The 25,601-nt window shown below is 39.0% G+C and overlaps 1 protein-coding gene across 2 annotated transcripts; it reads right to left on the reverse strand.

Annotated features, from left to right (window-relative positions):
• Positions 1–1,323: 1,323 nt before the first annotated feature.
• Positions 1,324–21,556, reverse strand: PPP1R15 (Protein phosphatase 1 regulatory subunit 15). 2 transcript variants are annotated; one of them, XR_008408275.2, is made up of 4 exons: positions 21,276–21,556; positions 14,570–14,743; positions 6,387–8,508; positions 1,901–2,035 (listed from the first exon to the last, which is right to left on the reverse strand). XR_008408275.2 is itself a non-coding variant. In XM_053788838.2 (3 exons), exons 2-3 carry the CDS (start codon positions 14,733–14,735, stop codon positions 6,446–6,448), a joined length of 2,229 nt encoding a protein of 742 aa, XP_053644813.1. In that variant the 5' UTR covers positions 14,736–14,743; positions 21,276–21,556; the 3' UTR covers positions 1,324–6,445. The 2 variants fall into 2 exon arrangements, 1 of the variants encoding a protein (XP_053644813.1); XM_053788838.2 differs by having other exon boundaries at positions 1,324–8,508.
• Positions 21,557–25,601: the final 4,045 nt, after the last annotated feature.

A 25,601-nucleotide genomic window follows, 5' to 3' on the forward strand; every position in this document is an offset into this window, starting at 1 on the left:
AATATTTAGTGAAGGGATTCAGGGAAACCGGTTATTTTCATATAGTCGGACTTGAGTCCTGGAAATGGGAAGTACAATGCCTGCACTTTAAAGGAGGGGTTTGGGATATTGGCAGTTTGGAGGGATATGTTGTGTATCTTTATATGTGTATGCTTCTAGACTGTTGTATTCTGAGCACCTCTGCAAAAACAGTGATAATGTGCGAGTGTGGTGAAAGTGTTGAATGATGATGAAAGTATTTTCTTTTTGGGGATTTTCTTTCTTTTTTGGGTCACCCTGCCTCGGTGGGTTACGGCCGACTTGTTGAAAAAAAAAAAAAAAAAAAATTATTATTATTATTATAATCAAAAAGAAGCACTAAGCCACAAGGACTATACAGATAAAATTTACTAACACTTGTGATTAATCTACAACTAAAAGAATCGTGAAGGCAATGGGCATGACAGCAATCCTTTAACGATGGGATGTGGCTCTATATGCAGGCTTTGTTAGGGAGGATCGCCAAACTCCCAGAAATGATTCAAGAAATCGTAATGACACGATTGCAAACTATGACCGCGGGTTCAATCCCGGCCGGGTGTATGGTTGGTTTTCCCAGAAACGATCACAACCACTAATGATGAATGGGGTCTAAGTGTGTTGATAGCCAATGAAGTTGCAGAATATACTCGCTCCACGTAATCTACCTGGTCAACATCAGGGCTGACTAAAATAGACTATCAAGTTCCCACAAAAATTTGAAGAGTCTTTAAAATGTATTGTAGACTATTTCAGGAAGTTATGGAAGATTTCCACAACAAAGAAGCGGTTGCGGTCTAACCGTATGCTGGAATAGGGAAGCCAGAAGGGTGTAATAGATTGCTGGATAACATGGAGTCATGTGAAGGTAATTAAAGTTTGCTTTAGCAATGGAAAACTAAACCACAGGAAATGATCCAGGCGACAGTACTATCAACAGCAAATTGGTGCATTTACGGGTGGATAGTCTGAGCCAGCATAAGTGATGGTCAAGACATCAACATAAAAGGACCTATTACCTGTGGGAAGAACAGAGGTATGATAGGTAATCCATTATTCATTCTGGGGATTATCTTCCCCACAGCCTGGTCTTACCATACAGCACCTGCAGGTATGATCCAAGGGGATGGAGGGTACCTGCAGTCCTTGGATCAAAACCCCTTCACTGCCATCAAGATACCACCCCTTCATTACACACAACTGCATATTATCTGCTCCATACACCATACATAAGTCAAATTAGCATTCTTTATCAAACTGCAAGTAGAAAATGGATTAAAAACAAAAAAAAATTGAAACAATAACAATATCTACAGTTTATTAACAAATCATTTCAGAATATAAAATTTCTTACTCTCTTTACATGTTTGAAGTTTCCTGAGAGCATAAACACAGCATATGAACATAATCTTGAGGATGGAGCATCAATCACTTGGGAAAGAATATATAAAGGGACTTTAGCACCACAAACACATCCAATAACTTAAAATAATATTCAGGTATATGTCAAGACTCATACATGATGCTAGTCACTGGATCTTCTCTGGAAATCTTAAATCAAAAGCCAAGGAAGTGTATCGCTATAATGGACTTTGCAAATGCAGAGCCTGGCCCATGGCCGGGCTCTCAGAGTAGCGAGACTCTTGAAAGTTATCAAAGGTACATATCCAAGGGTCAACTGATTCACAAAGTCTGTTGGTTACAGAACTGTTCATTTTGTTATTACTATCACAGTGAAACAATTCTCCCTCTATCCACAGACTGCCATTACCAGCTATCCACTCATTCAATTAGTCTGGTACAATGAGGGTTTTTATATTTGTTTTAACTGATTTCCATTGAAGTTTTTAGATTGCTGAACTAGCACAATATTATATGATATTCATACCTGTTGATTTGATGAATGGGGTAGTGCTAACCCAACATGGGGCATACACCACTGAAATTTTAATCGAGGAAGAGCTCTTCGTTCATGGATTCTCCTGTGAACACTATTCCAATCCTTCGTCCACATATACTGTAGATATAGTGGAAACCAGGTATACAATAGCAGCAGGTTGTGGTTCAACGCATAAGCAAACACTTGGGACACTACAGAAACGACTTGGTCCTGGGAACGAGATCAAAGGCCCAGGACCTAAACATTTCCCTAAAGTTATGCTTTAAATATTCATACAATTTTAGCAAGATACTGTCAACATAATGTTCCAAGTGTTCACACATGCCTTTAACCACATACTATAAACATTTAAAGTTGTCCTCCACATATAAACACTTCCCCTCTTGTCTACCCAGCCGCTTATTCGGCAAAACCCTGATCTTCCTCCTGAACTTTATATATCTGAAGTTAGGTCTACATTAACAAAATTATCCCATATTACAACAAATAACAAAAGGCACAAAATAAAAATCATGGTCACACAGGTTAGGCAAATGAATACTCTACACTCCAAGTAAAAAAAAAAAAAAAAAAAAATTACATAATCTTGCAGATATATGGTAAATCTAATATAATTTATTGCAAAATTTAATGGTAAGTTCAAGTGAGGACATTAATGGATTCTGCCTTTGGGTGTTTCAGTAACACTAACCTGCTTCATATATTAAACTCTCTTACAAAGCTCGTATATACAGCCTCTCCTCACTTAGCGACGTACTCGTTTATCGATGCCTCGGACTTACGACGGTCTCTCTGACCAGTATTCATACCTAAATAATGTATAACAGAGCTGATTTCCTCTATTTTCTTTATTACATTATACAGTACACTACTGTATAAACATTTAAAAATACACCAGAAATGTTATAAATGGTACAAAGGTGACATTAAAACAATAACAAAGATGGTTGACACAAACCCACTACCATTATAGTATGCTCCTCGCTTAGCGACGAATTCGTTTAATGACGCGGTCTTAGGAACAGAACTCCATCGTTAAGTGAGGAGAGGCTGTATAGATTTTTTTGTGAATGATTGAAAAAGATCATCCTATACTGAATAGTGTGAACTATCAAGACTATTTAATTTTCGATATACTTTTGCAATCGCCTTCACAAAAAAAATCTCAATAGAAGGGTTGTATAAGAGAGCTTACTGTATATAATTAAACCAAGTGCAACACATTTAAAAATGTCCAAAATTTGCCTCTAGAAAACAACACCCACACAATATTATTCCAACTCATCAAAACATCTCTCACACTGATACCTGGGAGACACCCCCTCAAATTAAAAGACAACACTCAAATTTTGGTAAAACAAGAAAAAGCAACTAATAAGACCTATATTACAGTTGCGTTTAATTTTCTTGGAGCTCTATCAAGCTCCTGGAGACCAAAATGCAGTCATAATAAACTGACTGCCAATTGGGAAAAGCAAAGGGGGCTGCAGCCCCCTGGCCCCCTTTCCACTTAAGACCATTTCTTGCTAGACCCCTAATACACTGAAATTCTGAAGACATCCATGTTGATAAACATTCTGGAATCACACAATAAGTCTCATTACTTGTTTGTGTCATTTTTCATAAATTAATAATTTTTCCAATGTTTACACAAAGTATCAATTTGTTTGAAGTGTGCAATGACTTTTGTTTATACACCGGTAAAACTGATTCATGGAAGTGCTGAATCGAACTCACATTAAGGATAACTATATACAGTGGACCCCCGCATAACGATTACCTCCGAATGCGACCAATTATGTAAGTGTATTTAAGTAAGTGCGTTTGTACGTGTATGTTTGGGGGTCTGAAATGGACTAATCTACTTCACAATATTTCTTATGGGAACAAATTCGGTCAGTACTGGCACCTGAACATACTTCTGGAGTGAAAAAATATCGTTAACCGGGGGTCCACTGTACTGTTATCTTGGGATAACATATTTAAGATAACCTGCCATTCTAATGTTACAAGGGGCCTCCGATATTACGTTAATTTATGTCAGCCTATTATTCTGCCTTCAGATAACCTGTACTGTAATGGGAACTTATAACCTATTATCTTAAGATAACTGGTTATTATCACATTATTTCACAATAACCTATTAGAGTGTTATATTTTAAAAGCTATCATATTATCATAATCTATTATAATTTTACCACCGTTATTCTGTCAGTAAGGGACTAATTTCAAAAGCATTCATGGATCTCACAAATACAAAACCGTACATCGTCCACTCTGCCAATTTGCAATATAAGCCAAGACAATCTACCGCAGGGAATGCAACATGTTACACCTAGTCTCGGCGAGTACGGCAAAATGGACAGTGCCATGTATTCCTGAAATAAATTTTTTGTTTCTCCACTTGAATTTGTACATACTATATTGCATACGATGCAGTCGCCTGTTGATCAGCCCACTCTGGTTTAACACTTCTAGTAATAACCACCACACTTGCTTTGAACTAGTCAAATTTCTTATGAAGCTTCGTTGTAATAGACTTTTTTTTTTTGTGAAGGAATTCGAAATGGCATTGAAGATTGAATGGCATGTACTACGAAGGCCTTTCTGTTGGTTATTCAATTTTGGATGCACTCTTCCAATCACATTTATAAAAAACATCTCGCTATACCGAGATTTATAAAAGAGCTTACTGTTTATCACAATAAAACTATCTTTGTCTTGGTATCATAGTCTATACACAAATAACCCGCACATAAAAGAGAAAAGCTCACGACGACGTTCGGTCCGACTTGGACCATTTACAAAGTCACACTAACCAGAAGTGGAGCAGGACGGCTATATATAGGCAGGAAGAGGTAGTGGTGGTAGTAGTAATAGTAGTACAAGAATGGTATATAATAGTACAAGAGGTATATAATACCTCTTCCTGCCTATATATAGCCGTCCTGCTCCACTTCTGGTTAGTGTGACTTTGTAAATGGTCCAAGTCGGACTGAAACGTCGTCGTAAGCTTCTCTCTTTTATGTGCGGGTTATTTGTGTATCGTTCCAGTCACGGTATTGTGCCTTTTTTGTTATCACAGTCTATATTCCACACACAACATCAAAGATGCATCTTCCAAACATACACTCTATATTAGGTATAGTTGATAGCTTACATTATTACTTGTAACTAATTTCCTTGGCACTTGCTGTCCCTCTGCCTCAAACTATTCCTTGCTTAAGTTATTGTGGCATTTATAGCAAAGATTGCTTACATTTAGCAGATTGAGGTGATGTAAAAAGATTGTGGCTTTAAAGTATTCTACACCTTTAAACAATAAACAAGTGAATGTAATAAATATAAATAAGCTTTTGCAATGTTGCTAAAGCAATATATATTGAACGATATGAAGGCAGGGGCAGCTGAAAGCTCAATACAATATTATCAAGAAATAAGGCATGAAATTGTGATGATGAGACTAGAGAGAGAACCTGTATTATAGACCTATGTGACCTTCATTCACATGTAGCCAACTTTATCAAGTGAATCTAGGAAACAAAGGTGTGATCATGTGTACAGTTAAGAGAAGAGTAGTGCGTAAGATGGTTGAGAACTGGCTGGAACATTCGGGTGAGCAAGGGCTGGTAGGCCTACTGCAATGCACTGCAGCCCAGGAATGTTGATACAAGAAGTATGATTTGCTTCTAATGATAAAAGGTGGTGGTGCGTGTCTTAAACTGTCGCGTTTAGATTCTCCTCTAGTCATAAGATGCAAGACTATTTCTGTGTATCACAAACATTCTGATCATGTCTGATGCAGCTAGCATACTTGCCATCTTTAATACAAATCTTTAGCTCTCTTTCACTTTCTATGTATATTTTGTCTCAATCTGTACAAGATACAGTGGACCCCCGCATAACGATTACCTCCGAATGCGACCAATTATGTAAGTGTATTTATGTAAGTGCGTTTGTACGTGTATGTTTGGGGTCTGAAAGGAATAATCTACTTCACAATATTCCTTATGGGAATAAATTTGGTCAGTACTGGCACCTGAACATACTTATGGAGTGAAAAAATATCGTTAACCGGGGGTCCACTGTATATGTATATAAGCATGTCTGACCGATTAGATTCACTCGAGAAAGTTCAGTACATGTGAAAGACAACATGTATCACAGCAAATCAAGGCTCTTCTGTTTTCTTGTTTATTTTTATCATTCACAAGACAGGGGCAGCTAAAAGCTAGATAAAATAGAAGATAGTGACAGCTGAAAAGTACAGTAGATACAATGCAGTGAAGAGGCAAAGTGCAAATCTACCATCGATTATGTAGCCACAAAAATAATTACCAATACGCATTTTAACATGAAGCAACCAAGTGCCTCATCTCAATGTGTTAAAATACACAATACATGATAAAGTTACCTTCACTTTCACACACAACACTTCCATTCAATAAGTGGAATGAACAACATTTACCCATGCTACTGCTCCATCCTCAATTCCTTAAATATGTTAAGACTAGGAATAAGGTACTGTTAGCTAAGACAGCAAGCCTGCCTCTGCTGCTGCTGGTAGTGTGCCTCCCTGTGGCTTGCTTGCAGTACAGGTGATATGATTGGCTCGAGGGCGGCAATGCGATGCTGGAAGCGCATTCTGTCTCTCGCATACATTTCCCAGGGGCCTCTTCTTGCCATTTTGTAGGCAAAGTCCCAAGCAACTATAGGGTGAATTTTCACTTCCCCAAATTTGACCTTCTTCTCTCTACTCCCCAAAACATCTTTTTGTATCTCCTCCTCCCATCTTTTGTTGATTTCTTCTAAGGTAACTCCTGTAAATGTGGGATCCTCTTCACTAACAGTATCACAGATTGACTTTACAGGAGAACAGACAGCAACACCTTGCTCTGGGACTGATGCTGGCACCGAGGATTTTCCAACTTGTGGAAGAGTGAGACACAGTCCAAAAGTTTCCCAGGTGTCATCAAGGTCAAAGTTATCTGTACTCTCCACACAAACACTATCCCAGTCACTATCAGAGTCCTCCGAGTCCTCATCGGAGTCCTCGCTCTCGGACTCGTCACACCCCAGAATGTGAGCCAGAATGTTACTGGAATATTTGGGTTTCTTGACACACTGAGGTTCACTTTTCTCTGGAAGGACATAAATATCACAGTGTCTATCAACTACATCCTTTCCAATGTCAACGTCTACACTTTCCACACCCATAATGCTAAAGTTACTCTCACTATGATCATGGGAGGTGTTGCAGCTGCTCCTCTCACTTAAAGAATGTGGTGCCACCCTAAGAGTTGGAAGAGACTTATCCTTCGGAGAAACAATCTGCGGTGGTTCTACTGAACAAGTTGGACTTTTAGGACAAAGTCTGGGACGTGAGGAAACTTCGAGGATGGAACACTTGAAGCCAGAATCACGTTCATTACCCGTGGACCCGCACATTTTGCCTTTGACTGGGCTCGATTCCTTTAGTTCCCGGAGGAAATTTCGACTGCATTTCTTCTGATCTTTAGTCACACTCTTAAACAAGAGAGGAGCTTTGCTTTTGTCATCAACAGGTGAAGCCTTTTCCTTAGGATACTTTTTGTCCCTTATAAAAATATGTGGAATTGACTGATCTGCTGGACCACTCCTGACACAGTTCTGCTGGGACTTGTCAACAGCACTTGAGACAGGCAATTTTCCAACAACACTTGCATAACTTACAGGCCTACTATCCTTAACTATATTATCACATGCTTGAATCTCAATAACCCCCTGATCAAATGAAGTGTGACCCTGTATGGGGTGGGAATCTATCATAACAGCAAAACCAAGGTCAACCGGTGCTGCTGTTGTGGTGTGACCCTCTGAAGGGTGGGAATCCACCATAACAGCAAAACCAAGGTCAACTGGTGCTGTTTTTGTAGAGTTGTCTTTAGCTGCTTTCATAGAGTTGTCTTCACTAAATCCTTCATTTGCTTCCACAATTTCATAAACATCATCCTCAACTGACGGGTTTTCCTTTTGAGTAACATTCGAATTATCACTTTCGCCCAATCTTATAGCTTGAATTTCACAGTCTGTAATCTCGCAGAAATCTGGTAACCCGTCTACACCCTCACGATCCTGCAGGTCAAATGAAGTAGGCTCTTCAGCCTTCAAACAGTCCTGATCCATAGTCTTGCAAGGAAGAGTGGATGATGAGAGAGAATCCTTAGCGTACTCCTTAGGAATCCACTCCTTGGCTTCAGGGTTAAGTGGCCGGCACACCTTTTGTTGCAGTTGTGCAGAAGATGGTGGCCACTCACAGGGAAAGGAAGTATTTTGCCACATTAGAAGTGGATCCACAAACTCTACCTGCGATCCTGCGGCCGTCGCAGGGAACCACAATCGGCTTCTGTTGTCGTACATGTTGTTCACCTCCATTCGGCAATGATACGGGAGCTGAGGATGGACTCCGTAAGGAAGAGCGGCAGGCTGAACCATCTCAGGGGTGACCCAAGTGACAGGGCTCCTCGGAGAGCACACAGAATTATACATACTGCAGAGAGAGTTCCAAAAGTGTGAAGTCATCCCTATGAAGTTTTTATCCATGCCTCCACCTGTAGAAAATAGGGCATTATAAATTGTTCATTTATATACACATCTACCAATCCCCCACCCCTCTACACAGCTTATTACTTATATATTTTTTACTAATACATCGGCCGCTTCCCACCAAGGTAGGGTGACCCAAACAAGAAAAACTTTCATCATTCATTCCATCACTGTCTTGCCAGAGGCAAGCTTATATTCTAGGAAAAATCCTCATGAAGGCTAAATTCACATACAAGTGGATGGAAATTGAATCCACGGCAGTGTGAGCTAAGTCTGTGATCTACCTTGGCCTCAGATTTGATCACTGTGTGGTTTTTCCATTAGTTATTCAATCATTTAATTTTTTGTAGCATAAACTGACACTACCTTTGACGGAGCAAGAGTTAGGATGTATCAACAGGTCAACTGATGCAGTAGGCAGGGGAGCACTAAACACAACAGTATCTGGAGTTTATCTGGAGAGAGTTCCGGGGGTCAACGCCCCCGCGGCCCGGTCTGTGACCAGGCCTCCTTAGGTCAGTGTCCCAGGATGCGACCCACACCAGTCGACTAACACCCAGGTACCCATTTTACTGATGGGGAACATAGACAACAGGTGGAAAGAAACACGTCCAATGTTTCTACTCTGGCTGGGAATCGAACCCAGGCCCTCACCGTGTGAAGCGAGAGCGTTAACCACCAGGCCACTGCTGTACTCATACAAACGCTCCTTTACAGCCTGTACAATTGCAGTAGCAGTAGGAACACACAGTTTTCCACCACAAATCTATCTTTCAACGCACCGGCCGTATCCCACCGAGGCGGGGTGGCCCAAAACGAAAGTTTCTTCTCTTACATTTAGTAATATATACAGGAGAAGGGGTTACTAGCCCCTAGTTCCTGGCATTTTAGTCACCTCTTACAACACACATGGTTTATGGAGGAAGAATTCTGCTCCGATTCCCAATGGAGATAGATGGAAATGAACAAGAACTAGTAAGAAAGATAGAAGAAAACCCAGAAGGGCGTGTACATACATGCTTGCACATGCATGTGTAGTGTGACGTAAATGGCAGTAGAAGTAGCAAGATGTACCTGAAATCTTGCAAGTTTACGAGACAAAAAAACAAAAAAAAAACAAAAACAAGACACCAGCAATCCTAACCATCATGTAAAACAATAAATAACTTTTGTAAAATCAAGGTACTCCAAACAAAGCGTGATCCCTCATGATGGAAACTACATTACTATACATTTTTTTTTTTTCCAACAAGTCGGCCGTCTCCCACCGAGGCAGGGTGACCCAAAAAAGAAAGAAAATCCCCAAAAAGAAAATACTTTCATCATCATTCAACACTTTCACCACACTCGCACATTATCACTGTTTTTGCAGAGGTGCTCAGAATACAACAGTTTAGAAGCATACACATATAAAGATACACAACATATCCCTCCAAACTGCCAATATCCATTACTATACATACAGGCAGTATTTTAAAATCAAAAGGCAACTAAAATGCCAGGAGAAAGAGGCTGATAACACCTATATAAATTACTAAATGTAAAAAGAATTTTTTTTTATGTTTCTTCATTTTTAAGTCATCCTGCCTTGGTGGAGTGGCCACTGTTTAAAAAAAAAATAGTAGGGAAAATAAACTACACGAGGCATGACTAAGTGGTCAATAAGAGCAGTATACTCAGCTGTGTACTGGTAAATATGAGGTTAAAAGGCAGACTTGTGTTATAAGAACATAAGAAAGGAGGAACGCTGCAGGAGGCCTGCTGGCCCATACTAGGCAGGTCCTTTACAATTCATCCCACTAACAAAAACATTTGCCCAACCTAATTTTCAATGCTACCCAAGAAATAAGCTCTGATGTGAAAGTCCCACTCAAATCCAACCCCTCCCACTCATGTACTTATCCAACCTAAATTTGAAACTACCCAAAGTCCCAGCCTCAATAACCCAACTAGGTAGACTGTTCCACTCATCTACTACCCTATTTCCAAACCAATACTTTCCTATGTCCTTTCTAAATCTAAACTTATCTAATTTAAATCCATTACTGCGAGTTCTCTCTTGGAGAGACATCCTCAAGACCTTATTAATATCCCCTTTATTAATACCTATCTTCCACTTATACACTTCGATCATGTCTCATTCTTTGTCTAAAAAGTGAATGTAATTTAAGAGTCTTGTTATGTCACATCAAGTGGTAATTAGACCAGTAAACTATTTTCCAAGGAATTACATAAATTTTATATACAGTGGACCCCCGCATAACGATCACCTCCCAATGCGACCAATTATGTAAGCGTATTTATGTAAGTGCGTTTGTACGTGTATGTTTGGGGGTCTGAAATGGACTAATCTACTTCACAATATTTCTTATGGGAACAAATTCGATCAGTACTGGCACCTGAACATACTTCTGGAATGAAAAAATATCGTTAACCGGGGGTCCACTGTATACTTTACCACTGTACATAGAAAAGCCTTAAAATAAAATGTATTATAAACTAATTATAAAGGTTTATTACACTAATGTTCATGAGAATTTAATTAAGTTTTAAGCACTAGTAAGGCTGGAGGCAGAGTGGAGATGTCATGTCTGAGGGCAATGTGTGGTGTGAATATAATGCAGAGAATTCGTAATTTGGAAGTTAGGAGGAGGTGCGGGATTACCAAAACTGTTGTCCAGAGGGCTGAGGAAGGGTTGTTGAGGTGGTTCGGACATGTAGAGAGAATGGAGCGAAACAGAGTGACTTCAAGAGTGTATCAGTCTGTAGTGGAAGGAAGGCGGGGTAGGGGTCGGCCTAGGAAAGGTTGGAGGGACGGGGTAAAGGAGGTTTTGTGTGAGAGGGGCTTGGACTTCCAGCAGGTATGCGTGAGCGTGTTTGATAGGAGTGAATGGAGACAAATGGTTTTTAATACTTGACGTGCTGTTGGAGTGTGAGCAAAGTAACATTTATGAAGGGGTTCAGGGAAACCGGCAGGCCGGACTTGAGTCCTGGAGATGGGAAGTACAGTGCCTGCACTCTGAAGGAGGGGTGTTAATGATGCAGTTTAAAAACTGTAGTGTAAAGCACCCTTCTGGCAAGACAGTGATGGAGTGAATGATGGTGAAAGTTTTTCTTTTTCGGGCCACCCTGCCTTGGTGGGAATCGGCCAGTGTGATAATAAAAAATAAATAAAAAAATACTAGTAAGGAGCATGAGGTACAGTTTTTAACACACCGACCATCTCCCACTACAGCAGGTGACCCAAAAAAGAAAACTAACATATTTCTTCTTTATTACATTTAATAACTTATACACAAGGGGGTTACTAGCACCTTGATCCCAATATTTTAGTTGTCTCTTATGACACGCATAGCTTAGGGAGGAATGATTCTTCTCTACTTTCCTGTGGAGGTGCCACAGGTGACAATTTAAGTACACTGACAATACTTGTACATGTTACTGTATTTTGTGGCTTATTAGATGCACGTTTCCATAAAATATCTCCAAAAAAAAAAAAAAAAAAAAAAAAAAAAAAAAAAAAAAAAAAAAAAAAAAAACCACCCGGTGTCCTGTAAACTGAAGGTCAGTGATGGGAGCTCTAAGTTCGGGGTGTGGGGCAGGCTGTAGCTCTCCCAGTTATGTTCGATGCTGAACCACGAAATATGGTATATCTCTTGTACTGATTTCAAGTTGTTTCTCAAACATGGATATAAAAAAATCACATCGTAAGGAGGTGCTTTTTAAGAGCAGACTAAGTGGTTGACAGATTAGGAATATTTGGAATCATTTGGCAGACAGATCCACATTCTGGGCCTTTATGTGCATCGAGGTTTTAATGAAGCCGAGTTAAACATGGGAAAGTGCAGTACGAGAAGATATGTTGTTAGTCTATGAACAACCTAACGGACACTTAGTGAGAGGAAAGTGCAACTGGTGGAAGAAAGGTGGTTTTATACTGACAAGCTGATGATGAGGTATGGTGTATGTAGGTAGGGGTGGTTTTGATAAGGACCTGCCTTGCATGGGCCAGTAGGCCTTCTGCAGTGCTCCTCCATTCTTATGTTCTTATTTAAGAACATCCTGCTCTGCGGGACTTGACAAGGGGTCCACCTGATCTAAATAGAAACCTCTAGTATCAATTTCTATTTACAAAGGGATGCCTATCGCCTTTCCTTTCATTGTCCAGCTTTGGGCAGTATCTCTTCTCTGTACATTGGGAAGCAGAGCTCGATACAGCATAAGCTGTCAGTGGACCTTACAAACCCAGCAAGAATAATAGTGTCAGCAGGCTCTGCAGAGGTGGCTATAGGAGGGAGTGCAAGATGAGGAACAGAATAGAAAAAAGAGAGGAGGCTATGATCACGTTTTGGTCCATCCTGGATCACTGTAATGACTTCTCTAGTTTTCTTGTCCCCAGATGTGACAAAGAACCTTGACCAAACAAAATGTTACTCTCCTATATGCAGGATTTCCAGTGAATGGTAACAATGGAGAAATACTGGCATGTCAATTATTTTACAATGAACACAATTACAGTAAATCCTCCACACAAGTTTTAAAAGTAATCAATTCTAACTTGGAATTTAAAGTTCGAGGCTTATGGAGCGTGGACGCTGTAACAGTGGATCAGGGAGCCACATAAACCAATTTATGGTCATCATTTGAAACGTCCATATTAGTGAATCGCCATCAAGTGGGGACTGCCATGCCTGCCAATTATTTTTTGCCAGCATTATTAGTTTGTCAAGTTTTTCATCAAATTTTGTACTTGTGGTATCATTACCTTCAGAAAAAGATTTTGCACCACTTCAGAAGAGGAAGAAGAAAAGATGAAGAAAAATGGACACAGCAATCGTGAAAGGATAAAAACTATGGCTGTGCCAAAATATTGGCAATGACTAATTTTGGGGGTTTCAATATCAGCAAAACATCTTTGCATATACAAAAAAAAAAAAAAAAAAAAAAAAAAAAAAAAACATTAACACTGTCAGTTCCCAACAGCTAGCCAACTGATATATCACAGAAAAGGCGAGTTCTAGTGCAGAATAATCAAGGATGGAGTGTGTAAACATCACACAAATACGTACAGTAGTATCTCGGTACTCGAATGCTTCCAACTCGAAGAATTTAGTGTTTGAATGCTTTGTTTAGAAAAAAAAAAAAAAAAAAAAAAAATTAGCTTGGTAGTCGGCTGTTTGCTCGGCCCTTGACCAAACAAACACGACCTGCCAGAACTTCACTAAACTATTTTGTGTTTCTTCACATTTTTCAGTATTTTTTATTTGTATAAATAAATCGCCATGGGGCCTAAGAAGATTAGTGATAACAGCCAGCCAAAAAGAAAATTAGTTAGGCACACAAAAGTAGCGATCTGTTAGGTACTTGAACAGATTGGCACTCGAACAGCCTTCTGGAGCGAATTAAGTTCGAGTACCGAGGTACTACTGTACCTCCTACTTTAGAGACAAACTTAGGACATTATGGAGCCAAATCAACCAGGCTGTAATAGATATGTGGGGGCAGCAGGCCACCAGCAGCAACAGCCCGGCTAACCAGGCAAGATCCAGACGAGCCTGGCCCACAACCGGGCTCTGGGAGTGGAACACCTCAAGCAACTCAAAGGTATATAAAGGTAAAGGTAATGTTCAAAGTCAGACAAATGTTGTCAGAAGGTTCAGGTCACCTATGTGCAGTTGCGCGCACACGTCCGTCCATCCATCCATCAGTGTGCGCGCGTGCATGTGTGTGCTGTTCCACCCACAGTACTGTCACTTTATTCGTTGTACAACTATACCAGATAAGGAGCCTAGATGAATGATTTACTGGAGGACAGTCAAACCTTAATACAACATACTAATGGGGGAATTATCCAAAGGTCTGTTAAATTAGTGTAATGTTAGATAAATAAATCACATTCTGCATGCATATCCTACTGTACATACAATTAACAGTTACACTAAAGTAAAAGTTAAAAATAAATGAGTAAATGTACAATTTATACAGTGGATTTTGATCATTTTCTAATGTCTGATACATCAAAGTTCACTACTGAAGAGAAGACGTGAACACCAGAACTAAACTAACGTGGCTTCTGGTATGACGTTGGTGCTTTAGGCCCTGAAGTGTCTAGTACTGGGGGATGGACATCAAGGTGAAGCTTGACTTGCTGCATGGCTGGAGTCTTGCAGTGTGGGTTCACAGTGTTGACTCTAGGCCAGCTGCCGGCCTGCGATCCCATCCACACACTCATCTTGGAGTCTGCCAAAATAAAAATTCAGTGTTTATAAAAGGTAAAGAACAAAAAGGTACTATAACGTGACAACACGCAAACAACCTGCACACAGGAGAGAAAAGCCCAGGACAATGGTCCAAGTCACATTTGTAAATGGTTCATGTTGAGCTGAAGCACAGTTCTGGGCTTCTCTCTCCTAGGTTCAGGTTGTGTTATAAACCTTAAAATTACTTCGAATAAAGCATGTACTGCATTACAAAATTAAAGAATTGTGAATGTCATACTCGGTTATGTCACCGAGACCGTCCCTCCTCATGGTCGACTCTTCAACCATGCTTTGTAAACTGCCAAGGAAATTATGACTAGAAACCAAGTGGAGAAGTCTGTGGTATACTGAATATATCACAAGCAGAAGTTTGCAAGGTTTACGTTATCTTTCATGTTCATGAACAACCTCTCCTCACTTAGCGATGTACTCGTTTACTGACGCCTCAGACTTACGGCGGGCTCTCTGACCAGTATTTATATCTAAATAATGTATATTAGAGCCGATTTCCTCTATTCTGTTTATTACAATATACAGAACACTATTGCATAAATATTTGAAAATACACCAGAAATGTTATAAATGGTACAAAGGTAACATTAAAACAATATCAAAGATGGTTGACACAAACTCACTACCATCATAGTATGTTCCTCACTTAGCGACGAATTCGTTTTATGACGTGGTCTTAGGAACGAAACTCCGTCGTAAACAGTACAAACGTATATATATATACATATACCCCAGTGCCCCGATTTAAAAAAAAAAAAAAAAAGGAGCACATTTTTCTAAGTGTTATAGGATAAAAAATTTTTTTTAGGGTCATTACTTACCGAGATACAAGGTGGCAAAGTTGGCACCTGGAGATCACCTGACGGCAATGTGGAGCACTGCGCTTGCAGAAGTGTTACTGATATATCTTTTTCCATTTTTCATATTTTATATAATTTTTATGTTCTGATAATTACAATTTATAATAGTTCTTGTCATTTCATAACTAATCTTTTTATACAAAGTATTTATAGGTCCCGGCAATGTTTTAGAGGAGGAGGGAGGAGGAGGAGGTGGGAGGAGGGAAAGAGGTAGGGAGGGAAAGAGGGAGGGAGGGAAAGAGGGAGGGAGGGAGGGAGGGAGGGAGGGAGAGAGGGAAGGAGGGAGAGAGGGAGGGAGGGAGAGAGGGAGGGAGGGAGGGATGGAGGGATGGAGGGAGGAGGGAGGGAGGGAGGGAGGGAGGAGGGAGGGAGGAGGGAGGGAGGGAGGGAGGAGGGAGGGAGGAGGGAGGGAGGGAGGAGGGAGGGAGGAGGGAGGAGGGAGGGAGGGAGGGGGGAGGAGGGAGGGAGGAGGGAGGGAGGGAGGGGGGAGGAGGGAGGGAGGAGGGAGGAGGAGGGAGGGAGGGAGGGGGGAGGAGGGAGGGAGGAGGGAGGGAGGGAGGGAGGGAGGGAGGGAGGGAGGGGGGAGGAGGGAGGGAGGAGGGAGGGAGGGAGGAGGGAGGAGGGAGGGAGGGAGGATGGAGGAGGGAGGGAGGGAGGAGGGAGGAGGGAGGGAGGGAGGAGGGAGGGAGGGAGGGAGGGAGGAGGGAGGGAGGAGGGAGGGAGGGAGGAGGGAGGGAGGGAGAGGAGGGGAGAGAGGAGGGGAGAGAGAGAGGAGGGGGAGAGGAGGGGAGAGAGGAGGGGAGAGAGAGAGGAGGGGGAGAGGAGGGGGAGAGGAGGGGGAGAGGAGGGGGAGAGGAGGGGGAGAGGAGGGGGAGAGGAGGGGGAGAGGAGGGGGAGAGGAGGGGGAGAGGAGGGGGAGAGGAGGGGGAGAGGAGGGGATTTTTTTGGGTTATCCTAAGTAATTTACAATATGTATACATGTACTTGTATTTATACATACCTGTGAGAGAGAGAGAGACAGAAAGAGACAGAGATAGAGACAGAAACAGAGACAGACAGACAAATGGAGATAGAGCCAGGTCGCCAGCAGCTGGCCAGCCACACAGCCGGCCAGCCAGCCTATCAGGCAGCCAGCCAGAATTATTTCTCTTTACTTAGAGCACAGGTTATAAGACATTCTGAAAGGGTGTTGCACAAATATTGCACATGGGTTATTATCCAGGTTTTTGATATTTCCTCGACCACTTGTGGCCACATCCACCTCAAAGCCACTAAACTCAAGGTTAAAATCACTTTCCTCTTAAAATGGGAGTGTTAATACTACATGACATCAGTGAATCCCAGGTGTTTGCTGCACTGTTTACTCTAGCTGGTGCTCATTTGAACTGGTGCTCCCACAAGGTACTAAGTGGTCCCAGATTTTTTTAATACCGTGCACACTGAGTGTTAGAACACATTCTATACTGACAAGGCATCTCAGGCCAATCATGCCAAATTTGAAGGAAAAATAAAATGTATATATACGTTTGGGGCACTAGCGGTAAAAACGTATATATACGTTTGGACCGTTTACGGGTTAAGTGAGGAGAGGCTGTATTTCTTTATTATACTAAGGGGAAAACACTAAGTGGCACGCAGGAACACTCCATGAAAAAAATATTTTTGAAACAATGTAATGAAGAATAAAAAAGCACAATACCATGACGAACAATTCACAAATAACCCGGAAACAGGAGAAAAACTTGTGCAGTTTAATGGTCCAAATGGGTCAAACATCACGAGTTTCTCCTATGAGGAAGCAACCACACATGACAGGAGGGTAGTTCCTCATGGAGGAAAACAGAATTTAAACATCAACAAATCACCGAGCCTGTAGCATCAAACGGCCTCCCGTTATACACCTGTACGTCAAGAAAATACTGTGTATTACTGTATACATATAAAGTTTTCATCACTGTTTCCTACTGCATGGCATGATAAAAACCAATCTCATATTTACTCACTCAAATTATTGTTCCCACGATACTGTACCAAACACTGTACTGGAGTCTCACGTACTCCTGTACTGTACAGTGGACCCCCGCCTAACGATATTATTTCAATCCAGAAGTCTGTTTGGGTGCCGTTATAGACCGAATTTGTTCCCATAAGGAATATTGTGAATTAGATTAGTCTGTTTCAGACCCCCAAAAATACACCTACAAAAGCACTTACAAAAATACACTTACATAATTGGTCGAGTTGGGAGCTGATCGTTAGGCGGGGTCCACTGTATTACAATACTACCTCCTGCAATAGGCCTGAATTTATTTTCTAGGCAGGATAACATTGCAGCCAGCTCAAAGTCTTTCGCCAGTAAACCAGCGGCCTCACAGATCTATGTCAGTGGTGGTAACTGGACAAATATCTTCACCAGGTGCCAGATCAACCAGATTGTGATGGATATGTTGAGCAGCAAGCCTCCAGCAGCAACAGCCTGGTTGACCAGGCAAGCACCAGACGAGCCCGGCCAAGGGCCGATAGCTATGCCTGTATGACATGTATGTATATACATACATGTCATACAGTCATGTCTATGACAACCTGGCTTAGATGTGCTACAGTTAGACGTAACTGTTGTACGTGCGTCTTGCTTATCCAGTCACAGTATTGTGACCGCTTCTTCTTAATGTACGTACATACCATATTTCACGGCACATTAGACACATTTTTTCCCCATAAAATGTCTCCAAAAACCAGCCTGCGTCCTATAAACTGTACGCCAGTGACGGGAGCTGTAAGTCTGGGGTGTGGGATGGGCTGTAGCTCTCCCAGTTACGTCCGATGCCGAGCCACTGAAACAGTCTTATAGGCCGGTACATATACGTACAAAGAATAAACTCACAATACAGCAACTGGAACAATACACAAATAACTAGTCATTGTGATGTAATGTAACTAGTCACTGTGACATAATGTAACTAGTCACTGTGACATAATGTAACTAGTCACTGTGACAATGTAACTAGTCACTGTGACATAATGTATCTAGTCACTGTGACATAATGTAACTAGTCACTGTGACATAATATAACTAGTCACTGTGACATAATATAACTAGTCATTGTGACAATATAACTAGTTATTGTGACATAATACAACTAGTCATTGTGACATAATGTAACTAGTCACTGTGACATAATATAAATAGTCATTGTGACATAATGTAACTAGTCACTGTGACATAATATAAATAGTCATTGTGACATAATATAACTAGTCACTGTGACAATGTAACTAGTCACTGTGACATAATATAACTAGTCACTGTGACATAATATAACTAGTCACTGTGACATAATATAACTAGTCACTGTGACATAATATAATTAGTCACTGTGACATAATATAACTAGTCACTGTGACATAATATAACTAGTCACTGTGACATAATATAACTAGTCACTGTGACATAATATAACTAGTCATTGTGACATAATATAACTAGTCATTGTGACATAATATAATTAGTCATTGTGACATAATATAACTAGTCATTGTGACATAATATAATTAGTCATTGTGACATAATATAACTAGTCACTGTGACAATATAACTAGTCACTGTGACAATATAACTAGTCACTGTGACAATGTAACTAGTCACTGTGACATAATATAACTAGTCACTGTGACAATGTAACTAGTCACTGTGACATAATATAACTAGTCACTGTGACATAATATAACTAGTCACTGTGACATAATATAACTAGTCACCGTGACATAATATAACTAGTCACTGTGACATAATATAACTAGTCACTGTGACATAATATAACTAGTCACTGTGACATAATATAACTAGTCACTGTGACATAATATAACTAGTCACTGTGACAATATAACTAGTCACTGTGACATAATATAACTAGTCACTGTGACATAATATAACTAGTCACTGTGACAATGTAACTAGTCACTGTGACATAATATAACTAGTCATTGTGACATAATATAACTAGTCATTGTGACATAATATAACTAGTCATTGTGACATAATATAACTAGTCACTGTGACATAATATAACTAGTCACTGTGACAATATAACTAGTCACTGTGACATAATGTAACTAGTCACTGTGACATAATATAACTAGTCACTGTGACATAATATAACTAGTCACTGTGACAATGTAACTAGTCACTGTGACATAATATAACTAGTCACTGTGACAATGTAACTAGTCATTGTGACATAATATAACTAGTCACTGTGACATAATATAACTAGTCACTGTGACAATGTAACTAGTCACTGTGACATAATATAACTAGTCATTGTGACATAATATAACTAGTCATTGTGACATAATATAACTAGTCATTGTGACATAATATAACTAGTCACTGTGACATAATATAACTAGTCACTGTGACAATATAACTAGTCACTGTGACATAATGTAACTAGTCACTGTGACATAATATAACTAGTCACTGTGACATAATATAACTAGTCACTGTGACAATGTAACTAGTCACTGTGACATAATATAACTAGTCACTGTGACAATGTAACTAGTCATTGTGACATAATATAACTAGTCACTGTGACATAATATAACTAGTCACTGTGACATAATATAACTAGTCACTGTGACATAATATAACTAGTCACTGTGACAATGTAACTAGTCATTGTGACATAATATAACTAGTCATTGTGACATAATATAACTAGTCACTGTGACATAATATAACTAGTCACTGTGACAATGTAACTAGTCACTGTGACATAATATAACTAGTCACTGTGACATAATATAACTAGTCATTGTGACATAATATAACTAGTCATTGTGACATAATATAACTAGTCACTGTGACTAACTCCTGACAGTTTCAGTTCGACTTGGACCATTAAGTAGCCGAGTCTCCGATGTGCGTGTTATTAGTGCGTGTATGACACGACTGCACGACACGACGGTTCCAGCAACAAGCCAGACTGAGCGAAGAATATCTTTACCATATTTATGGAGAGAGCCAAACCCATAAGGGCTGTCCAGTGTTGCAAAGCGGGGGGGGGGGGTATTATTATTTATTAAAATAAAAAATTATAAATACATATTCATAAAAACATTATATTAATTTTATTATTACAATTTAGATTCAATTATAATTATTATACAAATAAATATTATTGGAAAGTTCAGTAGAATGTGTACTGAGGGGAAAGCACTAAACCCGTAGGGGGTCACAAGCCTGGCAGATGTCAGGATGTCGAGTTTGACCCAAAGCGAGGGAAGAATCCACTTCCTTGGATCAAGAGCCTGCCATACCTCACCTGGGAGGTAGTCAAATGTGATCCAGGTGAAAGGCAGCTCTAATTCCTCGGATCAAGAGCCTCTCCTTAACATTAATACCCTCAAGGCAATTCTCGAAAATATATATTAAAAATGACACACAACATGGACAACTTAACGAATAAGACATACGAACGTACACTTACGAATATTAACGAACATAAATACGAATATACGGACGTTAATACGCACATCACGTACACAACACCAATCACGGGTTTTAACTCAAAATACGTAAAAATAAACCCAAAAAGTGTAAATCATGTGCAATTAGCTAAATATTTCAGTTCTTACCTTTGAAACGACGTATATTTCTTGATAATTAAGCTTATCTCTTGGTCAATATTGTGTGAGAGATAATGTGGACCTTGGCCCCACTTCACACTCTTATTTCCACAAAAGCAGAGCGAGGCGGCGTCAATATTGCAGTGCAATTGATGGGCAGAGTAGTGGAGAGCGCGAGACATCATGTGGCTACAGCTTGGTAATGTTATCCATGAGTTAAACTCCATTGTTTGTCTGAGGTCTGAGCTTCAATCTTTCTTCTTGTCGGCCATGTTGTAAACAACCGCGGCACCGCCGCCCTCACCCGCCCATTCCGCGCCTTCAACTAGTTCCTCAATATTTTGACTATTTTTTCCCTATTTGCACATTTTTCAATAAACTAAATTGTCTTATATAGTAATATATCTGTAACTTACTTATACTTAATCCTAAAAACTCAAACTTACCTATTCTATTCCATTCGTAATTACCTTTATATAATTACAATTATCCAAATTTTGAATTAATATAAATATCCTAAATAATAAAATACATATATAAATTACTTAAAATAACCAATAAACGTCAAAGAAACAGACTTATTTCTATTTCATTCAATAACAATAATTATAAAAATATTCAATAATTTCGTCGTAATTAATTTCTAAACTTCCCTAAAATATTAATTTAAAAATTAAAAACTATTTTACAAATATATAAATAAGTTTATATAATATTCTTGATCATATACGCAATTATCATTGTTATTCACCCTAATGCAAATATATAACTTTATATAACCTTTCTGGGCTATTTTATTAATTTATAATTATATTATATATAATAATTATCATAATTATAATTATATAAAAAAATGAAAATAATCGAAATAATTTTACCAACATCATGGCGGAGGAATATCTAGTTGCATCAGCCCACAGACAAAATTATTTTTCCTAAAATAAACCACAACATATTTCACACAGCCTAAATAAACTTTATTATTATGCCTAAATAAACTAGTGTAATTACTCTGGTGAAAATAGATACTACTTAAAACATCAATCGATTATTTCTCCCAATTTACTGAAGAACAACAGCAGGGGCGGCAATCATCCTGGGAATAAAAACTAGAATAACGCGGAAATCCGTTGACTAATTCATCAAATTTCAGAAAAATTCTCGACTAATTCGTCAATTTTGGGGAAAATTCGTGGAAATTCATCAGTTTAAGGAGGAAAAATTACGACCGATGAATCGTACGTCACAATGACGATCCTGGAGGAAAATTTCCATAAATATAAACTTAGTAGAACCGGGAAACTTGCAGGAAAATCCAGATTATTCTTAATTATATTTACGTAATTACCCTCAAGCAGTGACGTAATGTAACTAGTTATTGTGACGTAATGTAACTAGTTATTGTGACGTAAGGTAACTAGTTACTTTGACGTAATGTAACTAGTTATTGTGACGTAATGTAACTAGTTATTGTGACGTAATGTAACCAGTTATTGTGACGTAATGTAACTAGTCATTGTGACGTAATGTAACCAGTTATTGTGACGTAATGTAACTAGTTATTGTGACGTAATGTAACTAGTCACTGTGACGTAATGTAACTAGTTATTGTGACGTAATGTAACTAGTTATTGTGACGTAATGTAACTAGTTATTGTGACGTAATGTAACTAGTTATTGTGACGTAATGTAACTAGTTATTGTGACGTAATGTAACTAGTTATTGTGACGTAATGTAACTAGTTATTGTGACGTAATGTAACTAGTCACTGTGACGTAATGTAACTAGTCATTGTGACGTAATGTAACTAGTTATTGTGACGTAATGTAACTAGTTATTGTGACGTAATGTAACTAGTTATTGTGACGTAATGTAATTAGTTATTGTGACGTAATGTAACTAGTTATTGTGACGTAATGTAACTAGTTACTTTGACGTAATGTAACTAGTTATTGTGACGTAATGTAACTAGTTATTGTGACGTAATGTAACTAGTTATTGTGACGTAATGTAACTAGTTATTGTGACGTAATGTAACTAGTTATTGTGACGTAATGTAACTAGTTATTGTGACGTAATGTAACTAGTTATTGTGACGTAATGTAATTAGTTATTGTGACGTAATGTAAATAGTTATTGTGACGTAATGTAACTAGTTACTTTGACGTAATGTAACTAGTTATTGTGACGTAATGTAACTAGTCACTGTGACGTAATGTAACTAGTCATTGTGACGTAATGTAACTAGTTATTGTGACGTAATGTAACTAGTTATTGTGACGTAATGTAACTAGTTATTGTGACGTAATGTAACTAGTTATTGTGACGTAATGTAACTAGTTATTGTGACGTAATGTAACTAGTTATTGTGACGTAATGTAACTAGTTACTTTGACGTAATGTAACTAGTTATTGTGACGTAATGTAACTAGTTATTGTGACGTAATGTAACTAGTTATTGTGACGTAATGTAACTAGTTATTGTGACGTAATGTAACTAGTTATTGTGACGTAATGTAACTAGTTATTGTGACGTAATGTAACGAGTTACTTTGACGTAATGTAACTAGTTATTGTGACGTAATGTAACTGGTTATTGTGACGTAATGTATCTAGTTATTGTGACGTAACGTAACTAGTTATTGTGACGTAATGTAACTAGTTATTGTGACGTAATGTAACTAGTTATTGTGACGTAATGTAACTAGTTATTGTGACGTAATGTAACTAGTTATTGTGACGTAATGTAACTAGTTATTGTGACGTAATGTAACTAGTTATTGTGACGTAATGTAACTAGTTATTGTGACGTAATGTAACTAGTTATTGTGACGTAATGTAACTAGTTATTGTGACGTAATGTAACTAGTCACTGTGACGTAATGTAACTAGTTATTGTGACGTAATGTAACTAGTTATTGGACGTAATGTAACTAGTTATTGTGACGTAATGTAACTAGTTATTGTGACGTAATGTAACTAGTTATTGTGACGTAATGTAACCAGTTATTGTGACGTAATGTAACTAGTTATTGTGACGTAATGTAACTAGTTATTGTGACGTAATGTAACTAGTTATTGTGATGTAATGTAACTAGTTACTTTGACGTAATATAACTAGTTATTGTGACGTAATTTAACTAGTTACTTTGACGTAATGTAACTAGTTATTGTGACGTAATGTAACTAGTTACTTTGACGTAATGTAACTAGTTATTGCGACGTAATGTAACTAGTTATTGCGAAGTAATGTAACTAGTCACTGTGACGTAATGTAACTAGTCACTGTGACGTAATGTAACTAGTCACTGTGACGTAATGTAACTAGTCATTGCGATGTAATGTAACTAGTCACTGTGACATAATGTAACTAGTCATTGCGACGTAATGTAACTAGTCACTGTGACGTAATGTAACTAGTCATTGCGACGTAATGTAACTAGTCACTGTGATGTAATGTAACTAGTCATTGCGACGTAATGTAACTAGTCATTGCGACGTAATGTAACTAGTCATTGTGACGTCATGTAACTAGCCACTGTGACGTAATGTAACTAGTCATTGCAACGTAATGTAACTAGTCATTGCGACGTAATGTAACTAGTCATTGCGACGTAATGTAACTAGTCACTGTGACGTAATGTAAATAGTCATTGCGACGTAATGTAACTAGTCATTGCGACGTAATGTAACTAGTCACTGTGACGTAATGTAACTAGTCACTGTGACGTAATGTAACTAGTCACTGTGACGTAATGTAACTAGTCATTGCGACGTAATGTAACTAGTCACTGTGACGTAATGTAACTAGTCATTGCGACGTAATGTAACTAGTCACTGTGACGCAATGTAACTAGTCATTGCGACGTAATGTAACTAGTCACTGTGACGTAATGTAACTAGTCATTGCGACGTAATGTAACTAGTCACTGTGACGTAATGTAACTAGTCATTGCGACGTAATGTAACTAGTCACTGTGACGCAATGTAACTAGTCATTGCGACGTAATGTAACTAGTCACTGTGACGTAATGTAACTAGTCATTGCGACGTAATGTAACTAGTCACTGTGACGTAATGTAACTAGTCATTGCGACGTAATGTAACTAGTCATTGTGACGTAATGTAACTAATTACAGCATTGACTAGCAATATGAACTGCAAAAGTCACCCTGATCCTCGGAGGTGATCCACCTGCAAGAGTCACCCTGATCCTCGGAGGTGATCCATCTGCAAGAGTCACTCTGATCCTCGGAGGTGATCCACCTGCAAGAGTCACCCTGAACCTCGGAGGTGATCCACCTGCAAGAGTCACCCTGATCCTCGGAGGTGAT

The sequence above is a fragment of the Cherax quadricarinatus genome, chromosome 89, assembly GCF_038502225.1.
Source record: "Cherax quadricarinatus isolate ZL_2023a chromosome 89, ASM3850222v1, whole genome shotgun sequence".
NCBI lineage: Eukaryota > Metazoa > Arthropoda > Malacostraca > Decapoda > Parastacidae > Cherax > Cherax quadricarinatus.